The following is a 26641-nucleotide window of genomic DNA, read 5'->3' on the forward strand; positions in this document are numbered from 1 at the left end:
CCTCGCTGACATTATGACTCCTTCATATACCCCCCCCTCCCCGTACTCAGAGCACCCCTCAATTCTCCTTTCCTTTATCTGCATTTCTCCCTTTTTGGCAGAATGTATTTACTCCTGTATTGATGTTGAGTAGCTGTGCTTGACAATTAGTGACAATATCAAGGCCGTTCTGATAAAGGTATCATTAGAGCCACTTAAATAGCATTCAGTCCACATAGGCGAGTCACATGCTCCAGCTGGGTTGCTGGGTCACATTTTTAGGCGTGTGTATCCACCCATTGCTCACGTCGCCAGCCCATAGCTCCGTTAGGGTCGCTTATCAATCAACAGGCTAATGGTAAACAAAGCTAAAATATTTAAATTCTCACATGGTAAACTTCAATAAGTGCATTCTTACATCCACTCGAGGTTATTGGCCTACGTATCAGACTATATGTAAGTTCTGTTGAGTAGGCCACATTGCATCAGTGACCAAACCTGTCTTATACCTGTTGTGATGAAATTTGAGATTCTAAAAAATGTGTCAAACCAACTAGTTTTTTTCCTAGAGAAAATGAAGTCAGACTGTGTCTTTTACTGATGAATTCCAATCGGTCTTAAACAATCCTGCATAATTGATCGAATGTGAAATGCATTCATATAGACAACATGCATTTCAGTTCAACTGTAGACCTCAACTTAATTAGGGCGCGTTTCAAAGGGTCAGTTCGTTTTGTATAGCCCGGTTCTCCGGGTGGAGGGGGATACCTTTACGAACCAAATGAATGTTCTATAACAACATACTCCGCCCACCCGGGGGACCAGGGCAAGCAGAACGAACTTGCTCAGTGTGTTTGCTTTGCTCAGACGCAAACACACCGCAACCAACCTACGCTTCAACGTAGGCTACATCAGAACTGAACACGGATGATGAGAGGGTCCAGTCGTTCTAAAAGCACGCAGAATCTGGATCGAACGGGTAAGGAATGTGCACTTTGTACAGGCTTTAATGTTTATATTGTCCTATGCATTCAGACATTCGACCAAAGCTACACTGTAAATAGGCAGCCGATATCGACGTATAGGCTCTGCAGAAGACATAAACAAGTGCGGATGTTGGATGTGGCTTTGATGCTAAAGAATGTATTACAGGGTCGACTAGATCATGCAGTATATCTGTTTTAAAGACTGACATCTACGACTGATTGTTTTACCACACTGATTAACAGTAAAGTATAATTGCCATAGCAGCTGTATGAACTCGGAGCTGCCAAGTAAACACAAAGGCAGGAGTTTCAGGACGAATCCTAAATGTAGCTTGCAATAATGTGGTCAAAGCTTGACAATTCATTCCTATACCCTACCTGGGGCAACTACCGCGGTTATAATATGAAATGCATTACATTCTTCTAGCCAAATTGGAATTAGTTATGTTAGATTACTGCAAATATATAAAAGTCACAGACTCTTTGGAATCATTGAAAACTCATGTAAACGGACTTTTAGTTATCTCTTTTTAGTTATATCTAATGGAAACGATTAGACGGTAGACTAACTGAAAGTCACTAGCATTTCTTGTAGGCAAAATTAGTTCCCTGTTTCCGATACAACCTGCCCGACAGCTGCGAAGTGGGATGGGCGGTGCTAAACGCACTTTTTCTGCCCGTGATTAAATTAATTTCTACTAATTATTAAATTAGTAGAAAGCTCTGCCATTAGTTCATTTATGTACTCATAAGTTTTGAAAACAACTCGACATTGGTGTTGCCCAAAACTGTGAAAGACTACTGTTAACTGGTTGTTTTTTTACTGCCTGAGTTGGGCACAGTTATGCCAATGTTTTGACTGTGACTACGAATGACAGTTGTGCTTGGCATGGACCGTAAGTTACCTGGCACGTTGTGAGACCAGTTAATTCAGGTTTGTATGCCATCCAAGGATCTCGTAATCGTATTTGAGTCGAGGTGCAAGTCGGTCTGTAGACGGGGTGAGGTCGGACTAAATGAAGTTGCGTTCAGTCAAAAGTTGAACATCTCAAAATATAATCTCTTACCTTTGTCCTGTGTCGAGCTATTCATTTTTAGCTGAAATCCATACTTTTTAAATAGGCCTACACCTTTGTAAAAAATGCTTTGTCGATACAACCACGTCCAAGTTTTTCTAGCTTAGTAATGTGATATATGGATTTCAGCTTGCAAAGTATGGCTAATTAGGTAATGTGTTATCACATATAACAAACATAGGTACAAGGTATGGTTATCTTTTTTTTAATTCAAGACTGAAAATAACTGGATTTAGTCGGACTATATCCATGGTATGGCGCTCAAACACAAACGAAATAAAACAGCTTTGTAAAATGAAATGCAAAACAAAGTGGAAGCTGACTTTAGGACCCAGGTGAAAGCCCAAAATTAAGAATGATAATGTTAACCTGTAAAGTGACATTGGAACACGTTGGTGAACTGCATAACTTCTCACCCAAAGCAGTGCAAAGTTGGTTCCGGTCGCTACTAGTCTCGCGAGGCCACACCTCCAAACTCGTCTGGCCTCCTTGGAGGTCTGGAAACTTAAAAAAGTTGCCGCTGACGCTCAACGGTAATTTTTCTACTGGATGTAGGTTTTCAAATAAACCTCCACTCACAGGCTTAGCGTGGTTTCATTAATTATTCGAACAGGATAGAAAACACATTTCCTGAAAGTTTTTAGTTCCTACCTAGGTTGCAACATATCAAAAGATACGCAAGATGGAGGAAACATTTTAATCTATTTTGAAGAACTGTGCTCTATTCATAAGATTGAGTCAATAAAGCCATTACAACAAAAGCGCTAATTATTTCTACCTCATCCACACTTCTTTTATATTATAGCAGAAGATTCCGACAGGAGCCACGTATGTCTTTAGAAAACCCATCATTCAACGTTACCAGTCATATGATATCTTCTAACGCGAGTAGTCCGGTCGCAATAACGACTATACCTAGGAAAGGGTACGTTTGTTTCTCAAAGACTGATATGGTTCACAACAAACACGACATACATCCACAGATTTCAATGGGGTTTTATTTAGTTTGCTGCCATCTTCACTTAGCTAGCTATGGCATTGAAGGCATCATTCTCATGAGCACCTGTATAAGCCCCTCCAAAGCAATGCATTTATTCTTGTTAACGTGTTTTGAGGCGTTAGCCCAAGCAATTCATTTGATTGAATTAACTAATTAAGTTTTGAGACGTTAATGACAAAAACGTTTTCCCCACCCATTTGCAACAAAAATATTATAGGTATTCACCTATAATATTCATATTTCAAATGTTTATTTATTTTAATTGTGATGATTATAACTAACAACTAATGAAAACTAATGGTGGCCGGGCCTATCCCCATGGGGCCCGGCCGGGCTCAGCCCGAACGAGCGACGTGGGGCCGCCTTCCCGTGGGCTCGCCACCCACAGGAGGGACCATAAGGGGTCGGTGCAGAGAGGATCGGGCGGCAGTCGAAGGCGGGGGCCTAGACGACCCGATCCCTGGACACGGAAACTAGCTCTAGGGACGTGGAACGTCACCTCGCTGGCGGGGAAGGAGCCTGAGATCGTGCGTGAGGTTGAGAGGTTCCGACTAGAGGTAGTCGGGATCACCTCTACGCACGGCTTGGGCTCTGGAACCACACTCCTTGAGAGAGGATGGACTCTTCACCACTCTGGAGTTGCCCATGGTGAGAGGCGGCGGGCTGGTGTGGGTTTGCTTATAGCTCCCCAGCTCTGCCGCCATGTGTTGGAGTTTACCCCGGTGAACGAGAGGGTCGTTTCCCTGCGGCTACGGGTCGGGGATAGGTCTCTCACTGTTGTTTGTGCCTACGGGCCGAACCGCAGTGCAGAGTACCCGACCTTCTTGGAGTCTCTGGGAGGGGTGCTGGAAAATGCTCCGACTGGGGACTCTATCGTTTTACTGGGGGACTTCAACGCCCACGTGGGCAACGACAGTGACACCTGGAGGGGTGTGATTGGGAGGAACGGCCCCCCTGATCTGAACCCGAGCAGTGTTCAGTTATTGGACTTCTGTGCTAGTCACAGTTTGTCCATAACAAACACCATGTTCAAGCATAAGGGTGTCCATCAGTGCACATGGCACCAGGACACCCTGGGCCGCAGGTCGATGATCGACTTTGTTGTTGTTTCATCTGACCTGCGGCTGTGTGTCTTGGACACTCGGGTGAAGAGAGGGGCGGAGCTGTCAACTGATCACCACCTGGTGGTGAGTTGGATCCGATGGCGGGGGAGGAAGCTGGACAGACTCGGCAGGCCCAAGCGTACTGTAAGGGTCTGCTGGGAACGTCTGGCCGAGTCTCCTGTCAGAGAGATCTTTAACTCCCACCTCCGGCAGAGCTTCAACTGGATCCCGAGGGAGGCTGGAGATATTGAGTCCGAGTGGACCATGTTCTCCACCGCCATTGTCGATGCGGCCGCTCGGAGCTGTGGCCGCAAGGTCTCCGGTGCCTGTCGAGGCGGCAATCCCAGAACCCGGTGGTGGACACCGGAAGTAAGGGATGCCGTCAAGCTGAAGAAGGAGTCCTATCAGGCCTGGTTGGCTTGTGGGACTCCTGAGGCGGCTGACGGGTACCGACAGGCCAAGCGGACTGCAGCCCGGGAGGTTGTGGAGGCAAAAACTCGGGCCTGGGAGGAGTTCGGTGAGGCCATGGAGAAGGACTATCGGCTGGCCTCGAAGAGATTCTGGCAAACCGTCCGGCGCCTCAGGAGAGGGAAACAGTGCCCTACCAACGCTGTTTACAGTAGAGGTGGGCAGCTGTTGACCTCAACTGGGGATGTCGTCGGGCGGTGGAAGGAGTACTTCGAGGATCTCCTCAATCCCGCAGTCACGTCTTCCATTGAGGAAGCAGAGGATGATGGCTCAGAGGTGGACTCGTCCATCACCCGGGCTGAAGTCACTGAGGTGGTCAAGAAACTCCTCGGTGGCAAGGCACCGGGGGTGGATGAGATCCGCCCTGAGTACCTCAAGTCTCTGGATGTTGTGGGGCTGTCTTGGTTGACACGCCTGTGCAACATCGCGTGGCGGTCGGGGACAGTGCCTTTGGGATGGCAGACCGGGGTGGTGGTCCCTCTTTTTAAGAAGGGGGACTGGAGAGTGTGTTCCAACTATAGAGGGATCACACTTCTCAGCCTCCCCGGGAAAGTCTATGCCAGGGTTCTGGAGAGGAGAATACGGCCGATAGTAGAACCTCGGATTCAGGAGGAACAGTGTGGTTTTCGTCCGGGCCGTGGAACACTGGACCAGCTCTATACCCTCTACGGGGTGTTGGAGGGTTCATGGGAGTTTGCCCAACCAGTCCACATGTGTTTTGTGGATTCGGAGAAGGCATTCGACTGTGTCCCTCGCGGCGTCCTGTGGAGGGTGCTTCGGGAATATGGGGTCCTGGGTCCTTTGCTAAGGGCTGTCAGGTCCCTATATGACCGAAGCAGGAGCATGGTCCGCATTGCCGGCAGTAAGTCAGACTTGTTCCCAGTGCATGTTGGACTCCGGCAGGGGTGCCCTTTGTCACCGGTTCTGTTCATAATTTTTATGGACAGAATTTCTAGGCGCAGCCAGGGGCCGGAGGGTGTCAGGTTTGGGGACCACACGATTTCGTCTTTGCTCTTTGCGAATGATGTTGTCGTGTTGGCCCCTTCAAACCAGGACCTTCAGCATGCGCTGGGACGGTTTGCAGCCGAGTGTGAAGCGGTGGGGATGAGAATCAGTACCTCCAAATCCGAGGCCATGGTCCTCAGTCGGAAAAGGGTGGCTTGCCCACTTCAGGTTGGTGGAGAGTGCTTGCCTCAAGTGGAGGAGTTTAAGTATCTAGGGATCTTGTTCACGAGTGAGGGAAGGATGGAACGGGAGATTGACAGACGGATCGGTGCAGCTTCTGCAGTAATGCGGTGGATGTATCGGTCTGTCGTGGTGAAGAAAGAGCTGAGCCTCAAGGCGAAGCTCTCGATTTACCGGTCAATCTACGTTCCTACTCTCACCTATGGTCATGAGCTTTGGGTCATGACCGAAAGGACAAGATCCCGGATACAGGCAGCCGAAATGAGCTTTCTCCGCAGGGTGGCTGGGCGATACCTTAGAGATAGGGTGAGAAGCTCGGTCACCCGGGAGGAGCTTGGAGTAGAGCCGCTGCTCCTCCACATCGAGAGGGGTCAGCTGAGGTGGCTTGGGCATCTGTTTCGGGTTCCTCCGGAACGCCTTCCTGGGAAGGGCTTCCGGTCCCGTCCCACCGGGAGGAGACCCCGGGGAAGACCTAGGACACGCTGGAGGGACTATGTCTCCCGGCTGGCCTGGGAACGCCTCGGTGTCCCCCCGGAAGAGCTGGAGGAAGTGTCTGGGGAGAGGGAAGTCTGGGAACCTCTGCTTAGACTGCTGCCCCCGCGACCCGGCCCCGGATGAAGCGGAAGAAGATGAATGAATGAATGAATGAATGAACTAATGAAAATCCCAAATTCAGTATTTCAGAAGATTAGAATATTACTTAAGACCAATACAAAAAAAGGATTTTTAGAAATGTTGGCCAACTGAAAAGTATGAACATGAAAAGTATGAGCATGTACAGCACTCAATACTTAGTTGGGGCTCCTTTTGCCTTAATTACTGCAGCAATGCGGCGTGGCATGAAGTCGATCAGTCTGTGGCACTGCTCAGGTGTTATGAGAGCCCAGGTTGCTCTGATAGTGGCCTTCAGCTCTTCTGCATTGTTGGGTCTGACGCATCGCATCTTCCTCTTCACAATACCGCATAGATTTTTAGAGCATGAAGTGCTCTAAAACTTCCTGGTAGATGGCTGCGTTGACCTTGGACCTCAGAAAACACAGTGGACCAACACCAGCAGATGACAATGCACCCCAAACCATCACTGACTGTGGAAACTTTACACTGGACTTCAAGCAACGTGGATTCTGTGCCTCTCTTCCTCCAGACTCTGGGACCTTGATTTCCAAAGGAAATGCAAAATTTCACTTTTATCTACCACATCTTTTCCTTCCCTTCACCTCTATTAATGTGCTTGGACACAGAGCTCTGTAAACAACCAGCTTCTTTAGCATTCCTTGTGCAATGTGTCAATGGTCGTCCTTTGGACAGCTGTCAAGTCAGCAGTCTTTCCCATGGTTGTGTTGCCTATAGAACTAGACTGAGAGACCGTTTAAAGGCCTTTTCAGGTGTTTTGGGTTAATTAGCTGATTAGAGTGTGGCACCAGGTGTCTTCAAAATTGAACCTTTTCACAATATTCTAATTTTCTGAGATACTGAATTTGGGGTTTTCATTAGTTGTCAGTTATAATCATCAAAATTAAAAGAAATAAACACTTGAAATATATCAGTCTGTGTGGAATGAATGTATACATTATACAAGTTTCACTTTTCTAATGGAATTACTAAAATAAATAAACTTTTTGATGATATTCTAATTTTATGACCAGCACCTGTATATTAACATTATATTACAATACTAGAGAAATATGCATATATTTGTAAGCGTAATTTACATGATGCTTAGTGAATGGTGTCCCTTTCTGTATATGATTTCTAATAATCTATTTGTGACACATTCACATAGAGGTTGATAGTCGCTCAGCTTGTTTTTGAATGTTATGAATTGTTCTCATATCATTTATGGTGATTATCACCGGAACTAGTTCTATTTATAAACTGTTTACATAACTTTAGTATACCAAAGTATTACTCATCTAGCCCAAAATGGGTGATTATTTTTTCCAGACTGCATCTTTTAACGGAAAAAGCAACATGAAATTGTTAAAATTGTTGTATGATGAATATTTCGAGAAGTTGCTGGATCTTCCCGTTTGTGGTTGTGTCCACTGCCTACTTCTGTCATATTGATTACTGTCAGTACCCTAGAATCCAAGAGCTTTGTCTACTTCTTAACATTCTTCAAGCACTTACTATAGTGTATTATTGTCGAGTCTCCATTTTCTGTGGACAAAGCTCAATGCTTCAAAGCTAAGGCATGACTTGTGCAATGCTGCCCTCTGGCAGACGTGGAAAACATTACATATATGGAGAAGTGAGCCACACTCACTAATAAAAGGTATAATCATATTTGAATTTAAAAGTGTTTTTATAAGGCTTTCTTTATCATCATGCTGCCATCATACTTGTTTAATGCACTAATGTGCAGTACCAGTCAAAAGTTCGGACACCTACTTATTCAAAGGTGTTTCTTCCTGTGGCCATCCTCATGAGAGACAATTTCGTCATAGAGCTTGATAGATTTTGTGACTGGACTTGGAAGACATTTTCAAAATTGACTGACCTTAATGTCTAGGCATTGGTTCCCAACAAGGGGTACTAGGACCCCTGGGGGTACTTGAAAACTCTGATGACACCATAGCCATACCAGTGAAATTATCAAGAGGGTATAATTCAGGGGTACTCCAAGCAGTGCAAAATTCTGTCAGTGGTACAGTAACTGAAAAAGGTTGGGAGCCACTGGGAAGTATAATACCTCTTGCCATAATATGGACTACTACAGTACAGACATGATGATTGTCTTCTGTATCCCAATCTTACCTTGTCAACACACAACTCATTGTTTCAAATGAATTAAGAAGAGAATAAGTTACAGAAATGAACTTTTAACAAGGCCCACTTGCATTCCAGGTAACTATCTGTGCAAAGCTGGGCAAGGCAAAGCAAAGGATGGCTACTTTAGAATATAAATGTATTTTGAGTTGTTTAACACTTTTAGGGTTACTACATGATACCGTATGTGTTATTTAATAGTTTTGATGTCTTCACTATTATTCTACAACCCCATTTCCCAAAATTATAGGACGCTGTGTAAAATGCAAATAAAAACATAATGCAATGTTGTGCAAATCATTTATCCATGTATTTAATTGAAAAGAGTACAATGACAACATATCAAATGTTGAAACTGAGAAATGTTGTTTCTGAAACTGAGAAAAGTACATGCCCATTTTGAATTTGATGCCTATAACATGTTTCAAACAAGTTGGGACAGGGGCAAAGTTTACCATTGTGTTGCATCTCCTCTTCTTTTAACAACACTCTGTAAGTGTTTGGGAACTGAGGAGACCAGTTGCTGTAGTTTTGAAAGTGAGATGTTCTCCCATTCTTGCTTGATATAGGATTACTGTTGCTCAACAGTTTGGGGTCTCCTTTGTCATATTTGTTGTTTCATAATGCACCAAATGTTTTCAATAGAGGACAGGTCTGGACCACAGGCAGGCCAGTTTAGCCCCTGGATTATTTTACTACAGAGCCATGCTGTTGTAATAATGTGGTTTGGCATTGTCTTTCTGAAATAAGCAAGGCCTTCTCTGAAAAAATAAGTAATCTGGATTGCAGCATATGTTGCTCCAAAACCTGTATATATTGTTCAGCATTAATGGTACCTTCACAGATGTGCAAGTCACCCATGCCATGTGCGCTAATGCATCCCCCATACCATCACGGATGCTGGCTTTTGAACTGTGTGCTGATAACAAGCTGGATGGTCCCTCTCCTCTATAGCCCTGAGGACGCGGCATCCATGATTCCCAAAATGAATTTGAAATGTTGATTCGTCAGACCACAGGACTGTTTTCCACTTCGCCTCAGTCCATCTTAATGATCTTGGACCCAGAAAAGGTGGCAGCGTTTCTGGATCTTGTTTATATCTGGTTTCTTCTCTGCATGGTAGAGTTTTAACTTGCATTTCTGGATGCAGTGACGTACTGTGTTCCCAGACAATGGTTTTCAGACGTGTTCCTGAGCCCATGCAGTGATTTCCACCACAGAATCATGTCTGTTTTTAACGCAGTACATTTGGGCCTGAAGATCATGGCCATCCAAAATTAGTTTTCAGTTTTGTCCCTTGTGTACAGAGAAATCAACGGATTCTCTGAATCTTTTTAATTATATAAATATACCATAGATGATGAGATCCCCAAACTCTTTGCAATTTTACGTTGAGAAACATTATTCTTAAGTTGTTGCACTATTTGCCTACGCAGTCTTTCACAGTGGTGAACCCCTCCCCATCTTTACTTCTGACAGACCCATCCTCTCTGGAATTATCTTTTACTACCCAATCATGTTACTGCCCTGTTGCCAATTAAACTAATTAGTTGTGAGATGTTCCACCAGGTTTTTCTTTAGCATTACACAACTTTTCCAGTTTTTTGTTGCCCCTGTCCCAGCTTTTTTGAAATGTGTTGCTGGCATCAGTTTCAAAATGTGCATGTATTTTTTCAAGAAACAAAATAATTTCTCAGTTTCAACATTTGATATGTTGTCTTTCTACTATTTTCTATTGAATATAGGATTTAAAGGATTTGCACATCATTGCATTCTGTTTTTCTTTCCATTTTACACACCTTACCAACTTTTTTGTAATCCAATGTATTCAGTACAAAGACCAGTCTAGTCATACGTTTGTAGACTTATGACCAGACAGCAGAAACTCTGTCTGAAACCCACCTGGGCAAATCAGTGTGATTTCATAAATTAATGTTCTCTATGACAGGAGGCATAATTAGCTTAATTTTGGTCCAGTCCAGTGGTCAGGTGTATTTAATCTACCCTGTGTTTGGAAAATACACACAAATCGCAATGAGGTTAATTGTAAAAGTTGTTTTTCCCAAATGTACATTCTGATGTGACTTTTCTAACATATACCTAAATAAAAATGATTTAAAATGATTTAAACTAATGGTTATCCAGTTAGATTTGTGTACATTTTGGTACAACAGTATGATAATAACCGTTTAAAAAAGTGTGCGTGGTCTAAAATGATAGATGTGTCACTGATCTAGAATCACAAAAATAAGGTTATGCTGGTTGAATCCTTGCAGTGCTCCGACCGTAGCTATTAGATGTCGCAGTGTGTAGTTATTACGGTACAGAATATAACGTATCGGTTTATCCTTACAGGTACTATAATTGTCCTTGATACAAACCACGACGTATAGGAGATTAATGATGTTATGAAGAATGCCATTAATCTTTCTAGATCGTGCGGGAAATTGGAATAGCATTTTTGGCACTCGAATGCTTGTAGCAGCCTCAGCGTGATCGTCACTTCTTTGACAAAATAGTGCGCGTTGTTTCGCGAGATTGTGGTAGGTACAGCCCAATTGATTGTTCCACAGCAGATAACCCCTAGACTTCATCGAAACCCGCAGCACTGATGAGAGATCATCTCCTGGCAGTTCGATCAGAAAAGGCACCCTGCCAGACCACAATAGCCGAGGCAATCATGTCTTCGAGGGAAGTCGGGCCATCGAACTCGGCATCACCGCGTGAACTTACCCAAAACCCGCTCAAGAAAATTTGGATGCCGTTGCCTTGTAAAAATGGCCTTCCGGAGAAACACATTTCGCAGAGAAAGGGTGCGTATACACGGATTAACCACCCGGCAAGCTAGATAGCAAACCGGTGTGCTCACTCTGCGCATTTATAGCGCGCATTATATAATATTGTTTGACGTTATAGCATACCGTGGTACGACTTTTTTTTTTTTTTTTACATTCCAGTCATTGCCACTCCTTGTCATTTAGGACACGACGTCTAATACAGGAATTTAATGTGCACTGAAGACTGCAGGTTATGTTTTGAAATGGTTTTTCATCGCTGTTAGGTGGTCAGATAAACCGAATGTACATCCTGAAATTGCCCGAATAAACTTTCGCTCTCTCTGACGTACAGAATCTAAATAGGCAACGACTTGATCGTTAAGACGGAGAACACGTGTTTTGGCAATCGATTGTCTTGAATATTCTTGATGCCTGACTAACTTGTCTGATTTCTGTCTGTAACCTTACTATTTTGACTTCGAGTACATAAACGTTTTTTGTCTCTACCAGTCTGTTTTCAAGACGTCTGGTTAGATTCTTTAATGGTATTGTCCTCAATCATTTACCTCATTTTTTATGAAGCCTGATCGTTGCTAAACATTGTCCCGATACTGGCACTTTTAACTCGTGGCACTAGATATACATCTGTATAACTTAGCTGTTCAGTGAGAGATGTACTCTAACTCCTGTGGGTCTACCAGACAATGACCATAGGCCGCGTTCCTGGTCATAATATGCTGTGACACTTAAACAGATAACACTAATTATTTCTAATAATATCACCACAGTTAGGAATACATAACCTGATAAATGGCTGATTTACTACACAGGCCTTTTAATTTCAAAGAAACAAGCATATAAGGCACCTTTTTGACTCCAAAGGGACATTATAAATTGAGATACAGGCTCCGCTATTACCCAGTCCTCTCTAGGCTGAGCTAATGTGTGGGTATTGGAACTAGGTTACAGATGCTTTGTCTTAATTTCACAATAGCACACCATGGTGGCACTTGTGCCATTGTGACCTCTTCCCTTTTATTGATAACATTCCCAGTGCTGTGTTCTTGGCTTTTATTTCGTCATATTAGATAGTTGTGTGTCCCCTACAAGGTGGAATCTTCGTTCCAGATTATTTACAAACTGCTTTCTTTTCATTTGTTTAGTCGTTAGAACCTCTTCATTTTTGGAACAGTTAATTTACATAATCTGGATGAACCTTTACATTCACACTCTCTGGACTCATGAACAATAGGGTTTGGTCAGCATTCTTCAATAATGGAACCAAACTACACAAGACTTGAATAAATCAGCAGTTCACAAACATGTGCAAAATTTGTATTTTCTAATCTTTAAGCTACATGCATTGCACTATAGATTGAAATGAGAACTAATTCACAGTAGTAAAGGTTGTGTGCTTGAGAGCTTGGTTAAGAGTTTGACTAGTGTTAGCTTAATTAATGCTGTTATGCAAATTAGGATAGTAGTAGATGATAAATGTTAAAGAATTTTACATTAGGATAGGCGAGATGTTTAATGTCTCAAGCTTGAGTCGTGGAAGAGATGCAGTTTGTAAATGTATGATGCTGATTAATTTTTTATAGTTTACAAACATACGTCTGTATCCCTTTGGCTCTGATTTAAGTCATGCACATTTTATACTGTTAGAATTTCAGAAGTAAATATCGTATTGAAAAGCTTTAGTTATGTCCCAATTCAACTCTATGATAATTTCCCCTTTGAAATGCATTTTAATTGGGAAATAATTTAAATATTATTATTTCAAAAAGTACAAAGGTAAAGAAAATATTCTCAAGCAACCCGAGTTGGGACTGTCTTGCTGTTTGAGATTTGGTTTTGTGTTGATAGCGTTTATTATTTAGGCTCTAGGGCAAGTGAAAGAAATCAAATAGAAATCTAGAGTCATGCTTTGCATTTGGCAAGCGAACCTAACCAAACCGTGGGTTGATAACAACCCTTCTAGTGACATTAGCCTATCAAAAATGAACTATGAGCTTTCCCCTCCCATACGTGTAAAGTTCCAGCATTCCAACAGACCCAATTTAATTTTGAACAAGTAAATAATTTACACATGATGAAACCAAAAAGGAGTTGTGACTGAACATTGTGTTAATAGCCCCCTTTAGTGTGAGTTAGGACTGGTCAGTTCAGGGACAAAAGTTCACTTGTAATTTCAGCAGGTTTGATTAAGAGGGGGAAAAATTAATCTGAACCATTGACTGTTTGTTTCATGTTAATATTTTTTACTATGCCATTCCATATATTGAAGAAATTTGACCTGCCTCTCTCCTCGTTTGTCTTCCATGTGCAGTATGTATGACCAACTGCCCAACCCTAATTGTGACAGTGGGCCTCCCAGCCAGAGGGAAGACCTACATCTCCAAGAAGCTCACCCGCTACCTCAACTGGATCGGCGTGCCCACCAGAGGTACCATCCCTCAACACTCACTCCTGAAATTGTTCCTTCAGTCCACTCAAACTCACTCTTATGACCGGTCGGTAGTATCCAAAACATGTTCTTTCCCCCGTTTAGAGTTCAATGTTGGGCAGTACCGACGTGAGTGTGTCAAGATTTACAAGTCCTTTGAGTTCTTCCGTCCAGACAATGAGGAGGGCCTGAAAATCAGACAGTAAGAAACACTTACAGTGCAATGATCCCTGGCTGTGTAAATGGCTAATGAGTGTATACGTTAAGTGTGCAGGCCAACACATGATTGCAGGTGTAATAGTGACAGATTTAAAGCCCTGTTGACTCCGTCAAGGTAATGACACAGAACCACCCTGCTGCTCCTTTGGGCTCAGCGCCAGTGACTAACACTCCACTTGTCTTCACCTGAACAGAGGGCTGTAAATTAAAGGTGAACAAGGTCTTTAGCTCTAACTTTTTAAACCCAACTATGCATTTTGGCCTGGACTCTTCCGAAAAGGGCAAAGGTTGCTGATGGTGCCTAGCAACGATCACCTCAACAACAGTCTCTTTGCATTACACCGCATGTAGTTTGACTTCAGGGCAAGTCACTCCGCAGAAACTGTCAACTGTTTTTCCTGGAGAATGAGAAGACTGAAATGAGCAAATGGGTGTTGTTGGGCTATGGGTGAGGATGAAGTCTTACATTGAAGAACCCATTATGTCTTAGTGAGAAGTCATTCACTATTAGGTGTCATGTGGACGTGTCCCAAGTGTCAATATTAGCGCCCTTCGTTCATGCTGTGTTATTGCTATCTGCTTCTGTATTTGCAGGCTTGGAAGTTTACCAGTTTACAGTCTAGTGACTTAATGTAAAAAGAAAATCAGCTCACAAATGTTCTATGTTACGAAGTGGCTGAGTGTTACACCTTATGTTTTTCACGAACATGTCAACTGATGTTGAGACAAATGTTTGTCTATCCGATTTAAAGTGCCATAGCATCATTCGAATCCGATTTTATCTTTTTTGAAGAGCAGCTGAAGAGATTTCAAATAACCAAATTCAACTTGGCTAAGTTTCTGTATGTAGTTGTTAGATTGCTGAAGCAGCAAAACAGTCCTTCCGTGCAATGGTTCTCTTTGACTTAACATACTGCTTGGCTGCTTAGGCTTGCTGCACGATTAAAACTCATTGTCTGTCTACCATCAGGGTCTCATGGTGTTCAATAGGAAGCCCAATAGCCACCACCATTAACCTACCAGTGTTTCTCGTGGTCTTGTCTCGGCTCCCTCTGACTCCGTTTTCCCACCGTCCCTTGCAGACAGTGTGCATCAGCAGCTCTAAATGATGTCAGGCAGTACCTCGCCGACGAAGGAGGCCAAGTGGCGGTGCGTCCAATCACTCTTTAAAATAAACTTTTAGAAAAGCGCCAATGTTTTCGGATTAGGCGCACGTTAACACTGGGAGCGAATTATCCTGTCAGGATATGCTGGGATATCTCACTGTGCATTTAGGACATACAGGGCGGTGTTCTGGCTGTCTGCATGTGAACTGTCTGTCTTCCGTTCTCTAGGTGTTTGATGCCACTAACACCACCAGGGAGAGAAGACAAACCATCACTGCATTTGCTGAGCAGAATGGCTTCAAGGTGATGTTGGATTCTACATAGGTGGTGGTGATAGTGGTGATAGTGGTGATAGTGGTGATTGTGCTTGTGTATATTGGCAGGTGGGTTAAAAAACAAAATGTGTGCCCGTCTCAGAGATTAAGGACTATGATCTTTTCACTTTGAATGCTTGTTCAGTAACCTGAAACTGTTGGAATTGTAGATTGTTTGTATCAGCTGCATGTATTTGGGTTTTGTATCGACACGTCAGTCAATATTGTTAGCAGAACCAATCACTGTGACAATTAATTTGAAAGGTAACAAATGTGTGATTTTGTTGAACATTTGCAATGTACACTCAGTGACCAGTTTAGTAAGAACGCGTGCGTGCGCGTGCGTGTGCGTGTGCGTGCGTGCGCGTGCGTGCGTGTGCGTGCGTGCGTGCGCGTGCGTGCGTGCGTGTGCGTGCGTGTGCGTGCGTGTGCGCGCGTGTGCGCGCGTGTGCGCGTGGGGTCAGTAATCCTCTGACAAAGTCTGTTGCCTCAGGATTGTGGGTGCATAGGTTTTATTGGTTAACATCCCCACCCATCTGACTTGGATGTCTTGTCTGTCCTGGTGCTTTATGGTCTTCTGTCCAGGTTTTCTTTGTGGAGTCTGTCTGTGAAGACCCTGTAGTCATAGCAGAGAACATTGTGGTGAGTGTTCATTCCGACTTCTGGTTGTTAACTCTTCAGAGAGAGGCAATGAGAGTTATATCTCCTGTGTCCATTTCTTTGCTCAGCAAGTGAAGCTGGGCAGCCCTGACTACATGAACTGCAACACAGAGGAGGCCATGGAGGACTTCAAGAAGAGGATTGAGTGTTATGAGAACTCTTATGAAACCCTAGATGAAGTCTGGGACAGGTGAGCTACTAGAGGAACAGAGAGTTGTCTCCTATTTGTTAAATATAATTTTCTGTACCAAGTTCTATTTCAAATTGGTTAAAAGGAGAGTTATTTGTTAAATCTAATCAAATGCAATCTGATTATTCAGAAGCAAAGTAACTGTCAAACAGAGCTTATCTGAGAAGCACTGAATGTTCTGTAAAACCCATCCGCTGTCCTTGTATGTAGTCACAATATCAGCTGCTATGGAATTGCTGTCTTGTTTCCACTGGTGCCAAACACTGGTATTTTCCCCCAGACTATGTTCTGTTTCTGTTGACACGGACTGGTGCCAGTAGGCCGTAGACGAGTAGCCCGGCTCTCACTTAGTGCCAAATCCCTGACCAGAGTTTGCCGGTTGACACGTTACATGCTGTGAAAACTCTGTATGTTGTGCAATTCAAAGAGTACTGTGTATCATTTGCTTCATCTTAGGCTTCTTGTGATGGGTTTCATCCGATCTAACAAACAGATCCCTTATAAAATAAAGACAATAAAGCAACAGTACAGGGAAGCCAACGGGAAGAGCTGGAACGACCGAAGGTGGTACGATGCCATTGACTCGATAGAAGTACGGAGCAGTGAGACCCCGTATTATAAACAAACTGAGCATGGCGTTATTGTTATTTTACCACCAATTTGTTTTTGCCTTCTATCGTGTTGATAGTTACTCCCCCCTCCCCATCTGAGCCTCTCCTGAAGTCCTTGCTACCAAACGTATAGTCAAAACAAGTCTGGAGCCAACATTAGCATAAATCAACGGTGTAGCCCTGGTACCGGGGTAAAGCACCAGTGGAAATGCGGCAATAGATTGTCACTGTCCTTGAAGCCAGTCTGGTGTCAAATGTCAGCCATAATATAACACTGGAAGACAGTTGATACTGGCATATAAACCAGACATGATTGCTGTTCAGTTTAAATGTATGAAATTAGCTGTCATCATAGCTAATACGTTTTTAGACCAGGAGTTTGCAATGCTGTTCCTGGTTGCTGCTGAGTAGGTAGGTTGGTCAACCACTGTACTGGTCAATCAGCTTTGTGTAATTGATTTTCCAACAGTCTTGAAGGGGTTCCCACATATGTTGAGTACTTGTTGGCTGCTTTTCCTTCACTCTGCAGTCCAACTCATCCCAAACCATCTCATTTGGGTTGAGGTCGGGTGTTTGTGGAGACCAGATCATCTGATGCTGCACCATCACTCTTGTTCAAATAGCCCTCACAGCCTGTAGGTGTTTAGGGTCATTGTCCCGTTGAAAAACAAATGATAGTCCCACTAAGTGCAAACCAGATGGGATGGAGTATTGCTGCAGAATGATGTGGTAGCCATGCTGGTGACTACCTCATGACTGCTAAGATGTTTTAAAGCTAATAACAAGCTATGGTGAGATGTTTCCATCATCCACTCCACGTCTAGCACATCTGCTCCATCATCTAGCAGTCAGCATCTGTAAAGTAATGGTACGCAGAGCCAGTTACAAATTCAGTGTCCCTCTGGGCTGGTTGTATTGAAACCAGCCAGCATTACATAGTGTATAACACTTATCTACCTGGGCTATATGTATTAATATTAGAAACCTTCTGAAGCTCTCTGGTGCCCCCTGGGGAGTCACACCTCACTTTGAAAACCACTGATCTAAAGACATCCAGGGCTGTTTTTTTTTGTTTTTTTTAAATGCAGTGTGACCCTTCCCTTCCTCCCAGGCATCTGTCCTACATCAAGATCATAGACGTGGGCCGGAGGTACCTGGTGAACCAGGTCCAGGACCACATCCAGAGCCGCATCGTCTACTACCTCATGAACATCCACATCACCCCGCGCTCCATCTACCTGTGTCGCCATGGAGAGAGTGACCTGAACGTCAAGGGCTGCATCGGGGGGGACTCTGGTCTGTCGCCGCGGGGCAGAGAGGTCTGTCCGTCCCTACGCTTCATTTCTGCACCGTTCTGCCGTACATGTGTGCGGACATTTCTTCAGTACTGAATGCCCCCCCCTTAACGTTTCCCGGCGCAGTTTGCCAAGTATCTGGGCAAGTTCATCGAGTCCCAGGACATCAGTGATCTGAAGGTGTGGACCAGCCAGATGAAGAGGACCATCCAGACGGCTGAAGCTGTGTCCGTGCCCTACGAGCAGTGGAAGGCTCTCAACGAAATAGACGCTGTGAGAACCAATCTCCTCTACTGCTTGTCCAGTATGGCAGAATGTCACCTGTATGACTGTGTGTGGGTGATTTCTAAACGGTGTGTGCAGTATACAAGCCATACATTTGGGTGTTGGGGTAACTGAAGTTGTATGTTGTGTGTGTGTGTGTTTTCTGCAGGGCGTGTGTGAGGAGATGATGTATGAGGAGATCCAGCAACACTACCCTCTGGAGTTTGCATTGAGGGACCAGGATAAATATCGCTACCGCTACCCCAAAGGAGAGGTCAGTGACAGGAGAACATTCTGTAATGCTTCAGATCTCCTTCAGGTATTATAATCATCACTTATCTATTTGGATCCTGATTATCACAATTTGTGATTTAAATATCACAAAACACTTTGAACATAATAATAATAATAATAATAATAATAATAATACTTAAAAAATAACAACAATAATAACATTGAAGGGCAGTGATCATTGACAACTGTAGGCCGTTATTCCTCAGAATGTTACGTCTGTATCCGTGACCTACTACGGAAAGCAGTGTCATTTTCCATACACACAGGCTATAGACAGTTTTCTGACAATGGCAAGTCTGTAGTAGATGGCTAAACTATTTGACAAATAAGATTTGCTTTCTTCAGCTCAGATTTGACTGATCTCTGGAGTAATCTACTAGTCAACATTTAAATTAATTCCCACCATAAATACACCCAATGTGTTTTAATGAAAGACATTTGGTGCTTTAAGCTGCTGTTTGATAGAATAATGAACAAATAAGTCAAGAGTGGTATTGGAAGGACAACCAGAAATAAACATGTTCTTGACCTGACCGGCCTTCCTAGATTCAGAATGTTAAAAAAAACTTCTCTATTGCAGAGTGTAAAAAATCCTATGTGCTATGAAGAGCAAATGGTTGTAACAGTTTAAAAAAATGTGTATCAATAAAAACATAAATAGAGCAGCAAATTGTGCTGAATTAAAATCACTTTAAGCACTTATTTAAATTATGCTAAAGATCTATTGAGGAAGACTTGAGACTTTAGATTATTTTGTTCTGCAAAATTGCAGATATGAAAAGGTGTAAATAATGGGCGTAGTAGCCAAGTGAATCAACACTGGAACTGTAGAGTAAATATAGCCTTGCCTAGGTTATTGCTCCATTCAGTTCCCAGCATATCTGACTTATTTCATATCACTCCATTCTTCCTTCTGCCTCAGTATAACTACACACAAAACAATGTTTGCAGCATTTGAACAAATGGTGGAATAAATGGAAGAGAGATTTCAAGGAGGAAGTATAGCCATGGTTTTCTGAGCGTAGGTTTTGCATCCAGCTGACTAATAGCCCTGTACACCTTGCTAATGTGTCAATCTGGATAAGCTGCCTCTCAGACAGCTTGTGCAAAGCACCAGGCTGTAGTAATCAAAGTCCCCTTCCTGTCCCTGTCTATCAGTCTGCTCCTGTCTCTGGGTCCATCTTGTTTTTCAGTGAACAGTGTGCTTTCATCTGTAGTCCATTCCCTTAACACAGTCACTTCAGATTGTTTTCTCAGAGAGCCACCCTGTCACACACAAACATATTACAAAAAAAACTATGAAATTGTTGCGTTGCTATACTTGATCGATCAATCAAATGTATTTATAAAGCCCTTTTTACATCACCAAGTTCTTTTACAAAACAGTAGTGTTGAATTTCAGTGGCTAGGAAAAACTCCATAAGAAGGCTGAGGAAGAAACCTGGAGAGGAACCAGGCTCCTGATGCCATGAAATGTGACATTTCTGAAATGTGGCATCATTGTGTCTACCTTTCTGGGTGTCTTTCTTGCCCTGTCCTCTCAGTCCTATGAGGACCTGGTGCAGCGGTTGGAGCCTGTCATCATGGAGCTGGAGAGGCAGGAGAACGTTCTGGTCATCTGTCATCAGGCTGTGATGCGCTGCCTGCTGGCCTACTTCCTGGACAAAACAGCAGGTCGGCCTTGTTCCTTTCCCCAATATACCGACAAAGTTGTTTGTAATTTTTGTAGCTCTTTTTAGTAACTTTTTGTGTGTGACTGTGTTTCCTCAGAGGAACTGCCCTATCTGAAGTGCCCACTACACACTGTGCTGAAGCTGACACCAGTGGCTTATGGTAAGACTTCCCACTGCTGCCCAGACCTGTCTGAACTTGCATCAACGTAAACCGTAAAATACCAAATATTTGTGGGTTTTCTGGTTTGTAATGCAAACGCTTCTCCTGTGCTCCGTCTTCAGGCTGTAAGGTGGAGTCCATCTTCCTCAATGTGGATGCAGTGAACACCCACAGGGACCGGCCAGAGGTTGGTATATCCACAAAAACACACAGAAATGTAGTGGCACCGGTGATAAATATAATCAGAAACATCTCCTTGACAAATGACGGAGCAGCTTTAGTGCTTTTCAACCGTCTTGGTTGCCATGGCTTCACAGTCCGATGTGTGTTAATACCAAGGCTTTGAGTCGATACCTTATTTTAGGTTGGTGCCCTGTTACCTTCATCTGCTGTCCGTTGACTCTTGCCCTCAACCTAAATATACCGGTTATAGGATAGCGGGTTAGAACAACCTGATTCAGGATGTTTTGTCATGAGGGAAACACTTCAGGAATCATGCTCACTCAAATCTGTATCATACACACAGAGAAGCATTTAAAGACTAACTTTGCATAGGAACTTTTATAATTAAATTATAAATGTACCACTTTTATATCTTTGCCACTCATCCTCCAATTGCATCATTTTTTAATGTTGACTGTGGCTGCCATCAAACTTTTCTCTGGCCTTCTCCTTTAACTTATCTCTGGCGTTATGGATCTTCTGTGTGTGCAGATCACATTTTCTGCCTGTGTTTTTCTATACACTTTTTCCTGATTTAGGTGATGCTTGCACTTTGCTTTTCTTTGCTAATGATTTGATGCAGATGATGTAGCCTACATCTGTCTTGTTTCTGAACAGCAGGAAAAAAGTGCAGCTTTGAACAAAACATGAATCTGTGTGTGTATGTTTGAAAAGCTAATTAAGAATGTAGGCTAATGCATTGTTTTAACTTAGGATATTATAGCAGCTGAAACATGGGACACTCAACACGCACAGACACTTTACTGGGGCAAAACGTGTTGTTTTAACCACAGTTGTAACTACATTTTGAAATGATATCCTCTTAATAGTTACGCTACCATTTCACAGCCAGAGTTGTGAAGAAAATAATACCACTTTGACTAATTGAGCTAACATGGCTATATGGGAAGTCTGCCAACATCTGACTGAACTTCTATTTACACTGCCAGGTCTGTGTCATGGTTTTCATGCTCACGTCTTTAATAGTCTGCTGTTCCAAGTTTGAAAAACCCATTTGTTGCACCTGACGACATGTTAAAGGGGTGCAGCAGGCGACTACAGGGAAGGTGCCGTAGACTTTTAATTCTACTTTAAATATCTTAAGTTGAAAACGTGTTGTAGCTGACATCCTATATATTTATTGAATATTATTTTTAAGAATATTCAAATATTGGCTGGATGATTTTTTTTTTTTTTCTGCTGTTCAGAAATGCGTATGAGACAGACAGACAAGCCACATAATATCTAATTAATGTACATTAAACAGTGAGTGAAGAGGGAATGGCAAAGCAAATGTTAAGAACGGCAGAGACAGCCGCACGCGCACAACCTGATCCGAAAAACATCTACAGATGCATGGCGCCAGAGAGTCGAGGACAGATAAAAGTTGTATCTACAGCCCCGCAGTTTGATGTTTGACCCCAACTTTTTGTTTCATTGCTGAACAGAACGTAGAGGTGTCGCGGATGGCAGAGGAGGCTTTGCTAACAGTACCAGCTCATCAATGAGATAGTGGCCCTCACACTTCTCTCCTCCCTCAGGCCCTGTCTCCTTATCTCCTACTTCAGTTAGACAATGACTCCTCACTGTCCATATGCCAGTCTACTTCTTGACATCAGTAGCACCACTCTGATTTGAAGTATTCAATTAAAATAATTAGAATTAACTGGAATCCAGTTCAACTGTGAATAGCCCTACTGCAAGGGTCTGGTGTTTTTTTTTTTTGTATAATTTTTTTTTTGAAATGATACTTTTCCTCTTCACATACACAGGCGCATAATAGATCAATGTTGAACAGCCAAATGTGAAGTTATGAAACCGAAGCACTATCTTTTTTTAAATGTTTCTTTGAATTTTAGGATAATTTTTTTTTAAATTTAAGTCTCTCAGGAAACTCCGTGTTTGGATTACTTAGCAGTTGTGTGTGTAGATGAGTCACTAGCTAGATTTCCATCTAATTGTCTACAGATTTCCATACACATGATAAAAGATGTGAATTGTCCCATCCGTATTGTTTCCGACAAACTGTTGTTGAAAATAAAATAAAAACGTGATGTCGTACTGAACATAAAAATAAAAAAAAATCCACATCTCCATATAGCCACTAAAAATAGAAAATGTAAATGGGTTTCCATTGCATTTACACAAAGGTTTGGTGGATCAATTCAGAAATGTCATCTAGTACTGGTTACAGTTGCATGAAAAATAATCAGTACCATAATAGTTTGGTTTGTTCACAATTAATAATGTGAACTTTTTTAAATAAAAAAATGGTAGGCTAGCATACATAATTACATCATTATGTAGAAGACTACACAAACTGCCAATCACCGGAAATAAGACTATTAAGATCCTCAATATTGCAAAGGAGCATGAGACTCCTGGGTCCTGTGAAGGTCATCTTAACTTGTCAGTGCAGTAGACATGCTTTCCTGAGTAATAGCAGGCAAACCACCCAACATGCATGACTAGTTTACTTCCATATGATGGTTTTATCATAATACATGTTTACTTAAACCATTTTTTTTATTTTGTCTGTTTGTAAAGTTGAAAATGTTTTGCTGTTTCCACCATCATTTATCTCCGTTCATTTTACAAATGAAATACTCCTTCCTTCTCTAATACTTTTGGTTCAACATTTGGAATGTTTACTGAGACATTTTCTGTTGCCATTAGTCGTGATTTTGTTATATCCAACATCTACTGGAATTGAAATGTTGGATGAAAACCTGTTTAATGTGATTATTTTAGAGTTGAATGTGTCTTGGTTTTGAAAAATTTTTTTGCACAAATGACTCCTTGTTACACACATCTTGATTTGAGGTAGTGTTTAGCACCTTAATACCTCTTGTGCTTATTTTTAACTATGAGTTTAGTGTATTACTTTTTTTTTTGTTGACCACATTAGATGTTCATTAAAATCATGTATGGACAAGACCAGAGAACACTTATTTATTAAAATGTGAATGGTTCTGCTCGGTATGGAATATCAGCCGAAGAAATTTACATATCACTGTTTACTGGCTATGCTAATAAAATCTACTTAACCAGCCCTGCTGTACTTAATGTATTGATACATCACCTCAATTGCTTTATTAACAAGTCTTTATGAACCATATGTACCTTGCTACGCAAATTGATAAAAAAAACAATTTTAACCAGGGGCTGACTGCCATTTTTAAAAACATTGGCCTATTTGTTATTGAGGTACCCTTATTTATTAGCCAGACAATGATTGCTTTGCACACAAAATATGTTGCAGGCCCACTAGAGCTAAAAATGAACCAGCACATCTGGCATTTGCCAGATGGCCAATCCTCCTCTGTCCCTAAACATGTTCATATGCAGAGTCTGTATTTAAAATATTTAACTTGGCTGACCACTAACAACTGTTTGTCAAACTTGTCAGATGCCCGTCTTGAACATTGCATACCCCTTTGCCTGGCACAATAACATTACCATAATGCTTTAATGCTTTGTTCCCTTCATTTTATTTTGGCCTAAACCGAGCATTAAAATATATTAAATGTCAAGACTGCCCTGACTGATTATAATTGATGGTTTTCAATTTGAATTAAATTACTTCCCAATGTATTTCATTGGGGGGGGGGGAAGACAAATCATCTATACTGTTTAGGCGATCAACTCAACCAACATTGATATTCAGACTGGTCCCATTTTTTTTCGGGAGGGGGTGTTAAATGATCCACAGGAATACAGAGGTTTCTATTATAATGGTCATGCTTGGTTAAGCTTTAAGACAGTGCTGCTCAATCCTGGTCACACCTCTGGATCTTCTATCAGGTAGGTTTTCTCTCTCACACCAATTTTACAAACATGATTCTAATAATGAGCTGGATGAAAAGCTAAGTCAGGTTTAGTCACCACTGGTTGGAGAGAGAACCTACTGGACGGTAGATCTACAGGACCGGTATTGAACAGTCCTGCTTTAAGGCTAAAGAAACTTGAAATTCTATGGAATGTTTTTAAACAACAGATTGTGTTTAGTTTAATTTGCATAATGTTAATTAATCCTAAAACTGTATCTGTTCAACCGTTTAAGCTAGAGGAACCAAACCAAATTTGTTTCACATCTTTAAGCTATCCCAATGGAAAATGCATAGTGTTAATAACCCTGAAACAGTATCTCATGAACTGTTCAAGCTAGAGAAACAAAACCAACTTCGCTTTAAATGTTTAGGTTATCCCAATGCATACTTGTTACATTTTTACTGATTATTACTATTAATTATTGTATTTTGGCATAATTGGGTTTCATTAAATATCTCAACCTGTGCAAAAAGATTTACTCAGTTCCTCCTTGTGGTGTTGGTGTAGACCCACTTCTCACCTCTGGTTCACTCTGTTGTGTTGCCATAGAACCAAATCACACCTCTGGTTCACACTGTAGTGTTGCCATAGAACCAAATCACACCTCTGGTTCACACTGTAGTGTTGTAGCATTAGTACTAGACACTGCAACTGGCACAAGGTTAGCAGGGTTCAATAGTCAACTGACAATCAAGGAACAATATTGGTCAGTTGTGTGTAAAAAAAATATATTTTTATTGAAACCAATCTGTAAAGACCAGTTAAAAGGAGGTCACAATCTTAAGCTTACTTTAGTGAGTTTTCTGTTTTGCATAATTAATTAAAATTCTATGTTTTAGGACATGCATGCCTTACTGCTATGGTAATCCCTTTGTCTCTTAAAGGGATATCAACCTTGTATGTTCCTCTTTCAGAACGTCAATATTCACCGCACCACAGAAGATGCCTTGCAGACAGTCCCAGCTCACCTCTGAAATGCAAGCCAATCTGGTTGAAGATTGACCTCTCAACGTTGCCTCCCAGATTTGACCTCTGAACGTCATTACTTGTGGTCCTAGTGGTAGAGTCTATGGACATCCTATAATCCACTCAACCGATGCTTTTTTATTGGGTGATGTGTTTATCAGCCTTTCTCCCTCTGTGGACCTTTTACTGTCTATGTTCAAGACAATGTCAACTGAAGAACACAAACCTTTGACCTTTCTGTAAGCATCACCCTAGGTGTCTCACTCAGTCTACAGCACATTCAGCCCAGATGTTTAGAGGTCTGTACATAAATGTGAATCGTATGACCAGTTCTGCATGCATTTTATCGTTTTGGGGAACTTATTCAGGGAAATCCTCCAGAGCCGTTGCCCAATTGCTGCTCCACTTATGAGCCATGCACCCATGGTACACCTGACAATGTCTTGTCTAGGAGGGAAAGGAACTACCACTAACCATCGCCTGAAATGTTATTCTTTGAAAAGTATTGTCTCATTCACTTGAGATTTGAACCTCAGAAGTGTCTGTATTGTCTTTTAATGTTGTTTTATATTAAAGTATTTTGAGATGTGATGCATTATTGTGTGCTTATGCTTCTGTTTGACTGAAATGTTTTTATTGTTTCCAAAATGTAAACTCCCAAATTCACATTTATTACATTCTCTAAATCAGTCAAGAACAACATATAAAAATTGCCAAAAATCACCAGTGAATATGCCTGAACTCAGTATTGTGAAGGATATATAAATGAATGCATGTTTTGTAATGCACCAGGTGGTTGCAGTTAAAGGCTTATGAAGAAACATTTGTCATGACAAACTACAACCACAGCCTCAGTTTTAGTTCTGGCTAAAAGCGCACACCAAGCAGGAAGTCTCTCAAACTAGGGCCAGCAAACATTCACTTCCCTTTCTTACACCTGAAATAATACAAATTCTACTTACAGCAACTGCTGATCTTAACAGAAACTCAATCTTGAACTCCCACAGTGCCACAGAAATAGAACCAGACAATGTACATACCAAATGG

General features: G+C 42.1%; 1 protein-coding gene across 5 annotated transcripts; it reads left to right on the plus strand.

Annotated features, from left to right (window-relative positions):
• The first annotated feature begins 818 nt into the window (after window positions 1-818).
• On the plus strand, window positions 819-26185 carry LOC105017317 (6-phosphofructo-2-kinase/fructose-2,6-bisphosphatase 4). Of its 5 annotated transcripts, none has more exons than XM_034287287.1 (14): window positions 819-958; window positions 13673-13789; window positions 13895-13991; window positions 15091-15157; window positions 15343-15417; window positions 16014-16070; window positions 16157-16278; window positions 18001-18208; window positions 18311-18457; window positions 18618-18722; window positions 20287-20416; window positions 20513-20575; window positions 20698-20762; window positions 25543-26185. In XM_034287287.1, exons 1-14 carry the CDS (start codon window positions 907-909, stop codon window positions 25600-25602), a joined length of 1365 nt encoding a protein of 454 aa, XP_034143178.1. In that variant the 5' UTR covers window positions 819-906; the 3' UTR covers window positions 25603-26185. The 5 variants fall into 5 exon arrangements, with proteins under 5 accessions (XP_034143178.1, XP_019911143.3, XP_010880126.3 ...); XM_010881824.5 differs by lacking the exons at window positions 819-958; window positions 25543-26185 and adding exons at window positions 10943-11379; window positions 22246-24404; XM_010881825.5 differs by lacking the exon at window positions 819-958 and adding an exon at window positions 10944-11379.
• Window positions 26186-26641: the final 456 nt, after the last annotated feature.

This window comes from Esox lucius, chromosome 17, assembly GCF_011004845.1.
Source record: "Esox lucius isolate fEsoLuc1 chromosome 17, fEsoLuc1.pri, whole genome shotgun sequence".
In the NCBI taxonomy this organism is placed as follows: domain Eukaryota; kingdom Metazoa; phylum Chordata; class Actinopteri; order Esociformes; family Esocidae; genus Esox; species Esox lucius.